Source organism: Ambystoma mexicanum, chromosome 8 (assembly GCF_040938575.1).
Source record: "Ambystoma mexicanum isolate Mex_15411 chromosome 8, UKY_AmexF1_1, whole genome shotgun sequence".
In the NCBI taxonomy this organism is placed as follows: domain Eukaryota; kingdom Metazoa; phylum Chordata; class Amphibia; order Caudata; family Ambystomatidae; genus Ambystoma; species Ambystoma mexicanum.
The window spans coordinates 1418229605-1418242369 of record NC_090929.1 but is presented as its reverse complement, the minus strand read 5'-3'; the positions used below and the strand labels follow the sequence as shown (position 1 = coordinate 1418242369).

The 12765-nt window shown below is 45.1% G+C and overlaps 1 protein-coding gene across 3 annotated transcripts in view; it reads left to right on the top strand.

Moving 5' to 3' along the window:
* The window catches only part of ZFYVE27 (zinc finger FYVE-type containing 27), a 570694-nt gene that overhangs the window by 148241 nt on the left and 409688 nt on the right, over positions 1-12765 (top strand). For all 3 annotated transcript variants that reach the window (XM_069611556.1, XM_069611555.1, XM_069611554.1), the window contains exon 5: positions 4707-4802. In XM_069611556.1, coding sequence (XP_069467657.1) covers positions 4707-4802 — 96 coding nt within the window. The remainder of the gene's footprint in view (positions 1-4706; positions 4803-12765) is intronic.

Genomic DNA, 12765 nt, shown 5'->3' with positions numbered 1-12765 from the left:
CCACATTAGGTATTTTACTTGTTATCTTTACTGTAGGTGCCACAGTATCCATAGACCTAGTCCTTCAAAACACTGGCCAGTGGTGTTTCATGGGTGTGTATGATGTTTCAATGTATTGTCCATAAACCTAATTCATGGCATCATTGGGGGATATGTCTGCTTTGCCATGAAACAAGCAATTGTATGCAACTTCCATAAGGTGAATGTGTCTGACTAGTTCTCCTTGATCACCTTTCAGCCTAGGATATGCTGCCATTGTTCCATGACCTAAATGGTCACCTACAACGTGATGTCCTTTCATGGAAACGCTAAACTTAAATGTCTGTAGTGGTGCTTGGGGAGTTTCTTTATCTCCTTGTTACATCAAAGAACTGTATATCCAATTTATTTTATTATACATGGGTTACTTTTGAATAAAGAACTGTCATCCATTGGGTGCTTGTCTTACTCCTTCAGTATATTCTCTTCATCTATCACTCCAGGCTATACTTACCTAGAACAATCTGCATTCTTCATATTTTGATTTTTTTCTCAATTGTTTGCAATCATGGGTGACTCCCTTATTGAAAAAGAGCACCTTGTATACTCACAATCCCAAACATTACCGGCCAATTACAAATGTGCCCTTCCTATTAAAAATCTTTGATCGGGTGGCCTATTTACAACTTCAGGACCACTTGGAAATTAATAATCTCCTTAACTCAAAGCAATCGTGTTTTAGGGCCAAGCATGGCACAGAAACAATGCTTCTCGACCTTAAATCACACACTGCTGGCATCGTGGACAAAGGCAAACCAGCACTTCTTATGTTGCTAGACTTGTCCGCAGCGTTTCACTTGATCGATTATACTCGGCTGGTCAAATGACTGGTGGACCAGGCACAGTGCTCTCTATCGGCCTCCCAATGGATTGGCGCGCAAATCTGCGTTTTCCACGCAAATAATTCCATGAATCAGGCTGCTAGGCGTTCAATTCACGAACTGTGCAGATGACACCCAAGTCATAATCAATCTATCAGGATGTCATACTAGTGACACTAACAACATTAACTCCATCTATCACACCATTCAGGCCTGGATGGTGACCAACTGACTTGCCTTGAATGCGGAACAAAACTATTATCGCCTCCGGGCATAAACTCAAAAAGCTGGGCCCCGACTATGATACTTTCGTCCTAGCTAACAGTAAGATCAAGGTGGCAAGATCAGTAAAGACCCTGGGCATTACACTAGACGCAGAATTATGTATGAATCCACAGGTTTCCCAGGTAAAAGCCTCATGCAGTTATGTCTCAAAATGACTCAATCACGTTTGTCCATACATCTCTCTGCAGAATAGGTCCCTGCTTGCAGCTGCACTGGTAAACTCACGCCTCGACTATGGCAACAGTCTCCTGGCGTGTACTACAAAGGCAAATCTTCATACTCTACAGACACACAAAACAATGTCGTCCGAGCTGTCTTTGGCCTCTCCCGATGAGATCATGTCTCTGAGGCTAGACGGAAACTTCACTGGCTGCCAGTGAAACAACGTGTCACCAGTGGTCGAAGTGTACAAAAAGAAGTAGTGGAAATATGTTCCCTGTTGGTATGCCCCTGCTCTTCGCAAACGACATTTCCACGCCCCCTCCCACGTGCAATCCAAACCCCCAAACACACCTGCTGTTTAGGGGAATGTTCAGTATAGTGCACTGAACTGCAAGTTTGAACTTTTACCTACACTTTTATTTTAAAACTAAACCATTTCGGAACTGTTTCTTTTTCAAATAAAAGTAGAGGAACAGTAAAACTTAAACAATAAAAGTAGAGGAGCATCGCTCCCGCCCACTTCGACAACTGTGTGTTGCGCATACAATTCTTTACCTTACCTTTAAGTGTTGTAAGGTATTGAGGTGCACCTCAATACCTGTCCAATCGACAAACTCCTCACAGTGTAGGTCGCACATTGCGTTCCTACGATGCTACCAAACTTTGACAACCCAGATTCAAACTCTCGAGCTTTGGAGGCACTAGATTTGATGTACAAGCTCCCCTGGTTTGGAATTAAATTCCTATTCAACTACGGCAGGCTAAGTCCCTCCCTGAGTTCAAAAAATGAATCCAGACATACCTCTTCAATCTCGATCCAGACTAAATTTAACCATCCTCTGTCTAAACGCAGTTCGATTTCTGTATGTTTGTAACATTCTGTTTTTTGTGCGCTTTGAGGACTGTGGGCAATTTAGCGCGATATAAAAATGTAATCAAAATCTCTATTCATCCCTTACCACATGTAGTTCTAAGCACATTTATTTTGTCTGTCTATTTACACTCCATTCCCACTGCACACTTTACTGTCCAGTTCTCAGTTTGTTTCCTTCCTTTTAAAATAATGCTTTGTTTCTGGTTTGCTATCCATACTATGTCATCCTTTCATTCTCTTCCTATCACCTTCTGTTCTTTTCATCTGTCTTTTTTAATTCCATTGGCTAAATTGGTTTCACGCTCTTGAAATTGTGACATTTCATTGGACCTTCTTCAGCTTCAATCCATGCACTCATAAATCCAATTAGGGCTTTAGTACAGTATTCCACTTTTCAGTGGTGCACAGTGTTCAATGTTGATTAAGTTCCAAGACTAATAGTGTCCTCATGATCTAGTAGAGCTTTTTTGGTTCTGTGGTGCACCTGACGAAGGAGTCGGATGCAAATTGGACATTTGCATGTTTTCTTTACTAAACAAAGGAATATAAAGCCTCGCTTGCCCGATCACTATGGGGTTTTTCCTGCCTAGCCTAACTAGATAAGGGTGCTCGTCCGTCATCGGCAATCAAAACAAAAATGACCACCATCCAAGACCCTAAATCTATCTGGCCCTACCACTTAGAAATGATAACTAAATGTTTTATCTTTTAGCCGGGACTCTCGGCTTTCTCTCAGGGGTTCAACAACCACTTTTGTTCCAAAATGTTGTATCCAGTCTGTGCTTCTTATATATTCGGGTTTGGCCACTCTCCTAGATAAGCTTCTGGAGTTATTGATAGATATTTGTACACTGGGTCTCTGGGAGCCTCTGAGCCCCTCTATAGACTCTCTCAAGTTCCTCTTATAGTGATAGTCTCTTCCCTGGCCACATGACCATTTATATCCTTCTGACTTTTGGGTTCTCCCCTCCACTTGTTTGGAGTTTCTTCCACTCTTTGCTTTACAATAGTCTCCCTCCTGGGGATTGTCCTCTGGTTTTACATTCAAGTGTCTTATAGTTTTGTAACTGGGGTTTAAAGTTAACTTCACAACTTTGTCAAAGTCCTTCATCAAGGATTGCCACTATTCATCACACTATATTTTAAACAACTCCCCCTGGATCTCTTCATGTAGGGCTTCCTCTTTTCTCAAGCTTTTACTCTCAATATTAAAGTTCCTTGCGCACAGTTCATAAGTCCCTGAGTCCACCCGCTGTTTAGAATCACCCAGATGCCTTCAGCTAGCGCGGGCTGATTCTGCAGGCTCGCTGCTGGGACATATGTGCTTACCTTGTTTTTCACTTCACGGTTCTCACTTCTCACACAGGCTGGCCTTTCTTGCTCTGTTAGTCCCCAGTCTTCAACACAGCTTTGCCAGTGGGATGTTTTGTTGCTTGTGCTTATTCGGGTATCAGCATTCCTTTCTGGGACTCCGACCCACCACAACCTATCCATGGTCACGCCACTTCTTGGATCGGTCGCCTGAGTTCCGTCCATCAGCGGTTTTCCCACTGCTTACAACGCCAAGCCTCAGCGTCCTGGTTCAGCATTCTCTTGCTCGCAAGCTCTCACTGGCTCCGCCGCTTCACACAGCTCTGCCCCTCAAATGCGTACCTATGTCAGAGGCCTTCACCTGCGTATGCGTCGCTCACCTCTTCCAGGATTTGCATGTTCCTTTTACGGGCTGATTTGAATTCCACCCAGCGTTAAATTTCTCTTCAGATGTTGTAGCCAGTCCAGCATTAACTGAAGCCAATGGAATAGGAACCACTTTACTGTTTACAGGCAGTCCCATATATGCGGACAGTTTGTTTACCTAGGTAGTTCCTCGTGGGAACAGGAGTCCTTTTTCGCTAGACGGGCATTACTCCCAGTGAGATCCCACTTGCCCAGGCCCCTAGGAAGGGTCTTTTTGAGCAGGTTCACTTCCCTAGCCTCACCGTGGGTGGCGCCACCCTGGAGAGAAGGGACGAATACCCTTGATTTGTCACAGTACCCATTTGTTATACCCCCTCATTGTCCCATTGCATTATTTTACCTTGTCCCTGACCTGCCATCCAGAAGTTTCCCTAAATATTAGTTTAAATGTTATACAAACCCAGCCGTAGAGTGAGAGAAGTGCTTTTTAAGCACCATTGAATAAGGGAAACTAACATCCCTCCCATTGGCCATGTAGGGGGATTAACACATAGAAGCAACATTTTCAGCCCTTCGATCGTTGACTTCATGGAAAGACTCCTGCACTCTTTATCTCAGAAGAGTCACTGTGCTATTTTCAGGCATATTTTTCTATAGCAGAAGAAATCAAGGTACTGTTGTTATTCTGCTTAGTTTATCCTCTCTAGCTCTCTGCTACATCTATTGCTATAAATCAGCCCTGACACATCTCTTGTTTGCATCCCTAAGTGACAACTTGGGCATTTGCTAACTCTTTTGGGTGAGATGATACCTGGTGACCTTCTCCTTGTTTTTGCTTTTCTTTTCAGTTTAATTCATTTGGATGGCTTGCTGAACATGTTCTGTACCACCTGTGAGACGATTTATCGAGTACTGTATTGGGAGAATTCTGCGGTATCGTTCCAGTAAGTCATGGAAAAAAGCTTTGTGTCAAACAAACCGGTATAACTGTCCTTGTTTCGATTTATTATAATCTGAATGTAATAAATGTGCATTCGGCCACTGCTATTTGTAGTGAGTTGTAACTTGTTTATTAAGCATGTCTATAGCAGAGCTCCATGCTTGGCAAATATCAGGTATGGTATTTATGTTAAGGTTTTAATAATAGTTTACAAACCTTGTGTTGAAAATTAATTCTGTGTTCAACTTATTTGGCGCTCCGTTTGTAGAGAATTGCTGGCACGATCTTGTATCTCTTATCATTGAGAGACCCTTTGGAATACAATACTAATCGATGTTTTACCGTTTCATTTTCCACCGTCGATTGCTCAGTGTGGCTCTCATCCGCGGGTCTGCTGTTTTGCATGTATTTATTCCAGCCATTTTCTTTATTTTTAAGTCTATCTGCTTCTTACTTCCATCTATAGCAACCACTGACCATGCCATGTAGTCATCATTATTTTAAATCTCAATATCCGAGTGCAAAAGCAGCATAGCTGTATCAAGAATCAAGTGCAACGCACGATTTCGATAACTAGTATTCAAACCATTGTATTCTTTACAATATTTATGGCATAACATTCAGCCACCTATCCCTGCCCAAGCATTATATACATAGGGGCATTTACTTTGTGATTAACTGCGAGAGAAGGAGGTTGCAAGAAGATGTCAGCGAATCCAACCACAATGAATAGAGCTCTCAGGTTTCCTGTGGTCATGAGTGAGAGGGTCAGAAGGGGTTTTGCCTGCCGTCAAGCCAAATGGGTGTCCCACAAATGTCCAGTTCCTGCTCTGCCACCGGAACAGCTATTGATCCCGATCCACCTCATGGACTGATACCATCAGGTACACATCTTTCAAGTCCAACTGTGTAAGCCAGTCTCCTGTCTGCAGGCTGTCCCTTTGTAAATCAAATGATCCGCCTGATCCCTAGCAGCCTTCTTATGAGCTATATGCAGAACCCTCTTACTGTGCCTAAAACCCTGGTATGCTGTGTAATTCACTCCCTGTCCCATGTGAACTGAGCAGGTGTGCTGGCCAGCCACAGCCGATTATATGTATGGGTGCCGGCAGAGGTTTCTTGGCTTCCTCGGCCTCGCCTGTCTCCTCTGTCCCGTGGGATCTCCCATTCCTTCGCTTCGGGCCATGTTACCGGTAGTCCTACGATACGTGCCTGATGTCAACACCAAGGCCGTGAACCATCCTTTCAATCTTCTGGCCCAAACACACAACACCTTTCCTGCACCAACAGAAACACTGTAAAATGTAAATGTCCCTGCATATTTGATCATGTTGTTAATGAACTGCAGTCCAAAGCAGGCACCTTCAGCCGCTGACCTAATTCCACCCCGATTGGGACCTATTTTAAGTGACATACTCTACCTCCTCTCTGTGTACATTTCTGTGTTGGCGTTGCCCAACAGGCAAACTGCTCTCTGCACTCACTGCCTGGACTCTGTCACGTGCAGTGCTGTTCAATATACATACACTTCTTCTGGCATGTCATTTAACCTTGGCCAGCTACCCACAATGCAAATTCAAAAGGTGATTGCTGAAAGGTTTAGATTTAATGTTAACCATGGGCACAGCTCTGGGAAACCCTATAGACCATCATTATTCAGCCTGCCAAGCCACTACAGAAGGGGAAAGACCAAATGAAAATCTGGATTGGTCCCACCCCAAAAGGGGAAGTCCAGTCCAAACTGTTTTAGCTCTGGCAAGCGGATAAGGAGAGTGTGCAGCCCCAAGCCCTCTCCCCACCCATTAAAGGGTTAATTATCTTAGTTTGCAGCCCTTTCGGGTCCCAACTTTGCTGCTCTCTGCCTCCCCTGCCAGTTTCCAGCCTTTCTCTGCGCCTACCCCCGAGCTCCATGATTGGGCGTAGCTGCCCGTAATTTGCCATATGAGCATCCCCTCTTCTGCCCACCTTCATTCGAGCCTCTTTAGCTCGGCAAGTGGATAAAGTGAGTGTGCAGCCCCAGGCCCTGTTAGTAGCATTTTTCTGAAGTCCACCTAAAGGCTTAGTAAAACCATTCAACTGAGGAAGTACAAGACTCCACTCTTAGTATATGGCTGTACTACCTGAAAATAGGGTAACGTAGACAGAGCAGCCAGGTTTATCTTAGCATGGAGAGAGGGCTGTAGAATCAGTACAAAGAAATTGGAATACACATGGTCCAAAGGAACACTGAAACAATAATAAATGTTTTATTTAAAAACAAGTAGGCCCAGATAAATCTTGGAAGTATTCAATTACAGTTGCTTTTCAGTCCACAGACTAAGGGAAGCAATAACTGTAACTTATTTTAGGATAACACAGTTATGCTCAAGGTAGTTAAAACCTAATATACTTTTGTCGGGAGCTACCAGCCACTTATGACCGAGGCAGACTTATTCTGGACAGGCTAACAGCAGGTCTGGGGAAGCAAGACCCAATTGGGGACACTTACACAATTATCCTAACCAGAATAATAAAGTGAAACCAGCAGCATTACTTTTGGGAAGAGGGGAACCCAATTCACAGGTGAGTAAGTTAACCTTCTATCTGCCTAGAAGGTTAATCGGATGCCATAGGTCCCTCTCCCATTGCGACATATATGTTGCTCTGGCTGATAATAGGTTCACCTCGAATAGTCGATGCAGCGTCGAGATATGCCCTCGGGCTGGAGGGTCTGCCAGAGTTAATTCCAGGGCGTTGAGGTCTCGGGTGGCAGCCATACGAGTCTGGGGGTGTGAGCACCAGTGTCTGATTTGGCAGTAAGAGAACCTGTCTGACTCTGAGAGATTAAAAGCTCTTTTGGGCGAATGTCAGCGGTTGGGTTCCTTCGAGTAGTTGGCTTAGGGAGCTAATGCCACCGGCTATCCAGTTTCTGAAGTTCGAGGGGGAAGTTCCAGGTGAGAAGGCCGGATTGTGGAAGACTGGAGCTGAGGGGCTCAGGTCTCTCGGGATGCCTCTGGATTTGGTGCCCAAACCCATGCCTTCAGCGTCTGCTTGGTCGAAGATAAGATGGCTGGCCACGACCGCCGTAGCAAAGTCGGTAGGTGCAAGAGAAAGTGTAGAGGGAGAGTTATTCGGGCTTGTTCTATGTCCATCCATCTGGGGCACCCTGACGCTATGGTCCAGGCCCGGGTGTGAGCTATGTGCGCCGCCATTTGGTATTATTGGAGGTCAGAGACCCCTAGACCTCCCTGGTTCGGGGGAAAAACAGCATGGTCTTTCGCGGAATGCGGGCTTTCTTCCCTCTCCATATGAATTCAAATATCTTCCTCTGAAGTCTCTGCAGCTGGGGGCGAGGGACTATGATGGGAAGGACCGAGCATGCGTACAGGAATCATGGCAATAAGTTCATTTTACAGGCCGTGATGCGACCTATTCGTGATATTTCCTGCATGAGCCAGGAGTTCAGGTCTTTTTCTAAAGTTTTAATCAGGGGTGGGAAGTTTATCCGATAGGTGTCTTCAGGATTAGCGGCGATCTGAACCCTGAGGTAGGGGATGGATTTGTCACTTAGTGGGATTGCGCACTGGGAACTGAAGGATTCAGTTCAAGTAGAATGGATTTGTTAAGTAGGATGTTCATTTATGTGCCAATTCCCTTTAACCTTAGAGACCCACAGCTCTTCTGCTGGATTCAGGGCTTTTTAACTTTTACACCTGAGTGAGTGGGACTTTTTTCCCCATTCCTCATGTGTTTTTCTGACTAGGAGTTTGTGTTTCTCACTGTTTAATGGAGTCTGGTAAATTCCTTAGGCATCCGCTTTTTGCATGGTGTTTGGGAGAATGTTAATTTTAGTGCTCAATTTCTCCCACCCTAGAGACCCCCAGCTCTTTTGCTGGACTTAGGACTTTTCCAATTTTTTTTTACAACTTTATTTTTGGATCGAAGGCAAACAGGTACAGCAAAACAGTTCAATGTAAACAGATGGTTGTTATGTTCAGAACCACTCTCTTTTTCAAACCATTCCAAACAATACAAGTCTCTTTGCCTCGAAGTGTTTTCATTTAACAGCCCCTCCACCCACTACCCCCACCCCGTCCGCTTACCCTCCCCCCCCTTATTAAATTGTTTTTATTTTTATTGAAATCATGACTGATCCTCTTCAACCTATAGGACAAACTCTCAGAACAACAATACAACTGAAATCATCAAACAACATTTTCACTATACCCCCCATACCTGAAAGAACAGGTAAAGACAGAAGAAAGAAAGAAGAACAGGAAACAAAGTGAAAGAATCCCCCTCACCCTCCCAACCCAGGGTCTGGAGTCACAGGATATTGTAGGAGCAATCAAAGCTGCCTTGCGACCCTTAACACATTAATAGGGAGCCTGACCACTGACATCCGAGCACCGTCTGCGCCCCCCTACAGGGCTTTGAAAATCTGCCTGACGTTCCTAAAGAATTCCAAAAAGGGCAGCCACTGCATATCTAGGTGTGGGTGGGATTCCATTACCAACGCTGTTAGGCTCTCCATGTCATACATTTCTTGGGCCTCACATAACCAGTCGGATTGAGTGGGGGGAGAGCTAGCCTTCCACTTAATAGTGACACACACCCGCGCAGCCAGAAGCAAGTTCCTTATCATGTGAGGGAGGACCCAATAGTGGTTATCATTATGTTGCACCCCAAACAACACCAAAAGTAGGGAAGAGAGGCCTATGTATGCCCTCTATCTGCAGAATCCACCACAGGACTTCCTTCCAAAACATTTGCATGCAGGGGCAGCTCCACCACTGGTGCCAGTATGTAGCAATCTGAGAACAGCCCTTCCAACAGTACGGGGAGGCGTTAGGAAACATCTTCGCCAGAAGCTGGGGTGTGAGGTGCCACTGTACAAGAAGTCTGCAATTGTGCATCTTATATTGCATGGCTATGGAAGACTTCCATGTCGCCCTATATATGGCTTCCCAACCCTTTTGATTCTCAACCCATCCCAGCTCTGCCTCCCACTTCGCCTTTGATCTTGGCGGTGGTAAGTGTCCCCTCCCCAGGAGAGCCCTATACATTTTAGTAATCAGACCCTTAGTGCCACTATGGGTGTCCAGGACTGCCTCAAACTCTGTGAGCGGGCATTGCAATTGGCCCTTCCACTTCTTGTCTGTAAGAACCCCCAGAAGCTGTAGATAAGGGAGGGGGCCAATCTCCAGCCCCTGCAGTGCCTCCTCCAGATCGGTTTTAGACAAGAAAACCCCTTCCCTCCACATTTGACCCGCCCTAACCAGACCCTCCTCATATTGTGGCTGAAAGCGGATAGGGTCGATTATTGCATCTGTAATCGGGGGGGGGGGCCCAAATGCAGCTAAGCGGTGAGGGCTAGGTGGTAAACCCGACCATAGGGACTTTTTAATTTTAACCCCTGAGTGAGGGGAGCCATTTTCTCCTTCTCCGATGTTTTTCCCTGATTTGAATTTTGTGTTTCCACTGTTTTTGGAGTCTGACGAACTCCATGGGTATCTGCTTTTCGTATGGATTTCTCATAAGGTTTAAATACTTTTTCTTGTGTGAACTACAGTTCGCAAGAATAGTAAAGTGATATTGACTTTACTTATCTTTTCTCTTTGTAGGTCTAGCACACACCATCTTGTGTGGAGTGCTGGGGGTTACTTAGTGGCCCCATCCTACTTTCCCATGTAACATTTTTATGTTACCCTCAATACTTGAAATGGCTGGTGGCAGTGGTTTAATTTTTCCTACCATTGTATGTTTCTATCGCAAGCTGTATCCTCGCTTCGGTACAGCACCCATGGGTGACCATTTTGTTAAAATGGCCCCTGTCTTCTTTTTTTGCCATTTTCTGTTTGTGAGGTCTTTCTTGGCTTTTACTCTGTGTGTTGAGACAGGTTTGAGCCCTTTGTTTGTCTTGCCTTTGGCAGGCTTCAGCCCTGAAGTCCGCCCCTGGCTCCAGTGTGTCTGGAAGGACAGGATGTGAGGGAGGGTCCCGAAACTCCTCTGTCCTTTGTCTCTACGAGTGCCTAAACGAAACTATTCCTGATTTGCTGGCTTGCTGGGTGTCTTGAAAGTGATTGACAGCCTAGGCTGTGCATGAATGGAAGAAACCTGCTTAAAAGGAGTTGGCTTTGGGACTACAGGCAGAGTCGACCACTGGAAGAAAATCTGAAAAAGAAACTGTGAACGAAGCTCGCTGCAACCTCCTGGACCTTCAATTGCCCGGTGAAGCCCTGCTGCTGTGATGACCTCCTTTTTCAACTAGACAGAGACGCTCCTCAGGAACGACTTCTCCCCTTGGGTTAGTGGGACCAACTAACCCAGAGCGGAACTTCACTTGGCGCCCTTCCCGACTTGCTGTGCCTCTCTGTTGCTGCAGAAGCCCAATGGCTGGGGTTGAGGGACCATAATCGAATGCAGCGTCTGCCACGGAACAAATCTGGCTAAAAGCTCCAGGAGCCTCTGGAGCACGGAAAGTCCAACCGGTGTCTAGCGATCTGCATCAGTGCTGTTTACTAAGCGCTGAAACGAAAAGAGCCCGTAGCTGCCGATGGCCTTCCTGAGTACTGCCGCAGGAGCCCTCCAGATGTCCTATCTTTTGTTCCCACGACTGAGGCCCAGGAACCAGGATCGGGTTGGCTGTAGCAAACAGAATCCAGCTGGACCACCTTTTATTTATAACCAGCGGTACTGTTCGGGCTTCGGGGTACTTCTTCTTGAGACTTGAACCTACTTACTTTCTGAGTTGATTTCAACTCCCATTTCACGACTTGTGACCCTACAAGTGACTTCTCTGAACTCTATAACTTTGTGCAAGACTTTTATCCAAGAAGTGCATCAGATCCATAGACTGTGTCCAAATTACTTTGGCTGTCCTGGCTTCCTAAAGGCACTCTTCTTAATCCATTGCCTTTGATATTGCTTCTCCCCCATAGCTTGTGGCTTGTTAAACACTTACTGCTGGGAAAGTCTTATTTAGACTTCATTAGAGGACTTAGTAGTCCTCACATATTCTGTTGTAACCTTTTGCTTCCCTTAACCTTTCCCTTCTGCAACTCTTCTGCAAAATAGGCTAGTCATATATAAAGCAAATACTATTCTTGTGATTGAGGTCACCTCCGCGTGTAGGAGAAGTGTATGAAGCATATCCAAAGATTATTCACTGGCTTGTTTGATTCTGAAAAGTAATTTCAAAGTTTATTTGTGTTGTTACAATCCTTTGCCTTTTTAAAGTATGCTTATTTAAAACTGACGTTAAATAAATAACTGTTTATAACTCAAACCTTGAGTGTAAGTGTTACTTGGCTACTTGTATTTATGGGTTTCAATTGTACAGCTCTGCAGCTTACATTTACCCCTCTTGAGATAGGCCTGGCTGCTCAGTCACACTACCAACTTGTGTAGTACAGACCTATACCAAAAGGTGGGTTACCTTATACCAAGCAGATACGTCTTGTGTAGTTTCATACAGTGTGACTGCACCAATTCTTACCTAACACATGGTGACACACAGCACCTTTTGTGCAGTGCCACTGAAAAGTCCCTTGGACTTCTCTTAATGTTTAAATACATTTTCTTGGGTGAACTACTGTTCCCAAGAATAGTAAGATGTATTTTGTCTTACTTTTTCTTTTGTGGGTCTAGCACACACCACTCGATGTGGAGTGCTGTGGGGGTTACATAGTAACTCCTTATCACACTTCTCATGTAACATTCTGTTACACTAACTCACTTGAATGGGTGGTGGCAGTGGTTTCTTTTTTACTATCTTTGTGCCATGTATCTGCAGGCTTATTTCTCAGCTGTAATACAGCACCCAAGGGTGACCATTTCCCCAAAATTGCCTGGTCTTCTTTTTTCGCCATTTATTGTCAGTTAGTTCCTTCTGGGCTTTTACTCTGTTGTTTGAATCAGGTTTGAGTCCTTTGTGCATTTTGCCTTTGGCGGGCTTCAGCCCTGAAGCCCGCCCATGCGCCAGTGTG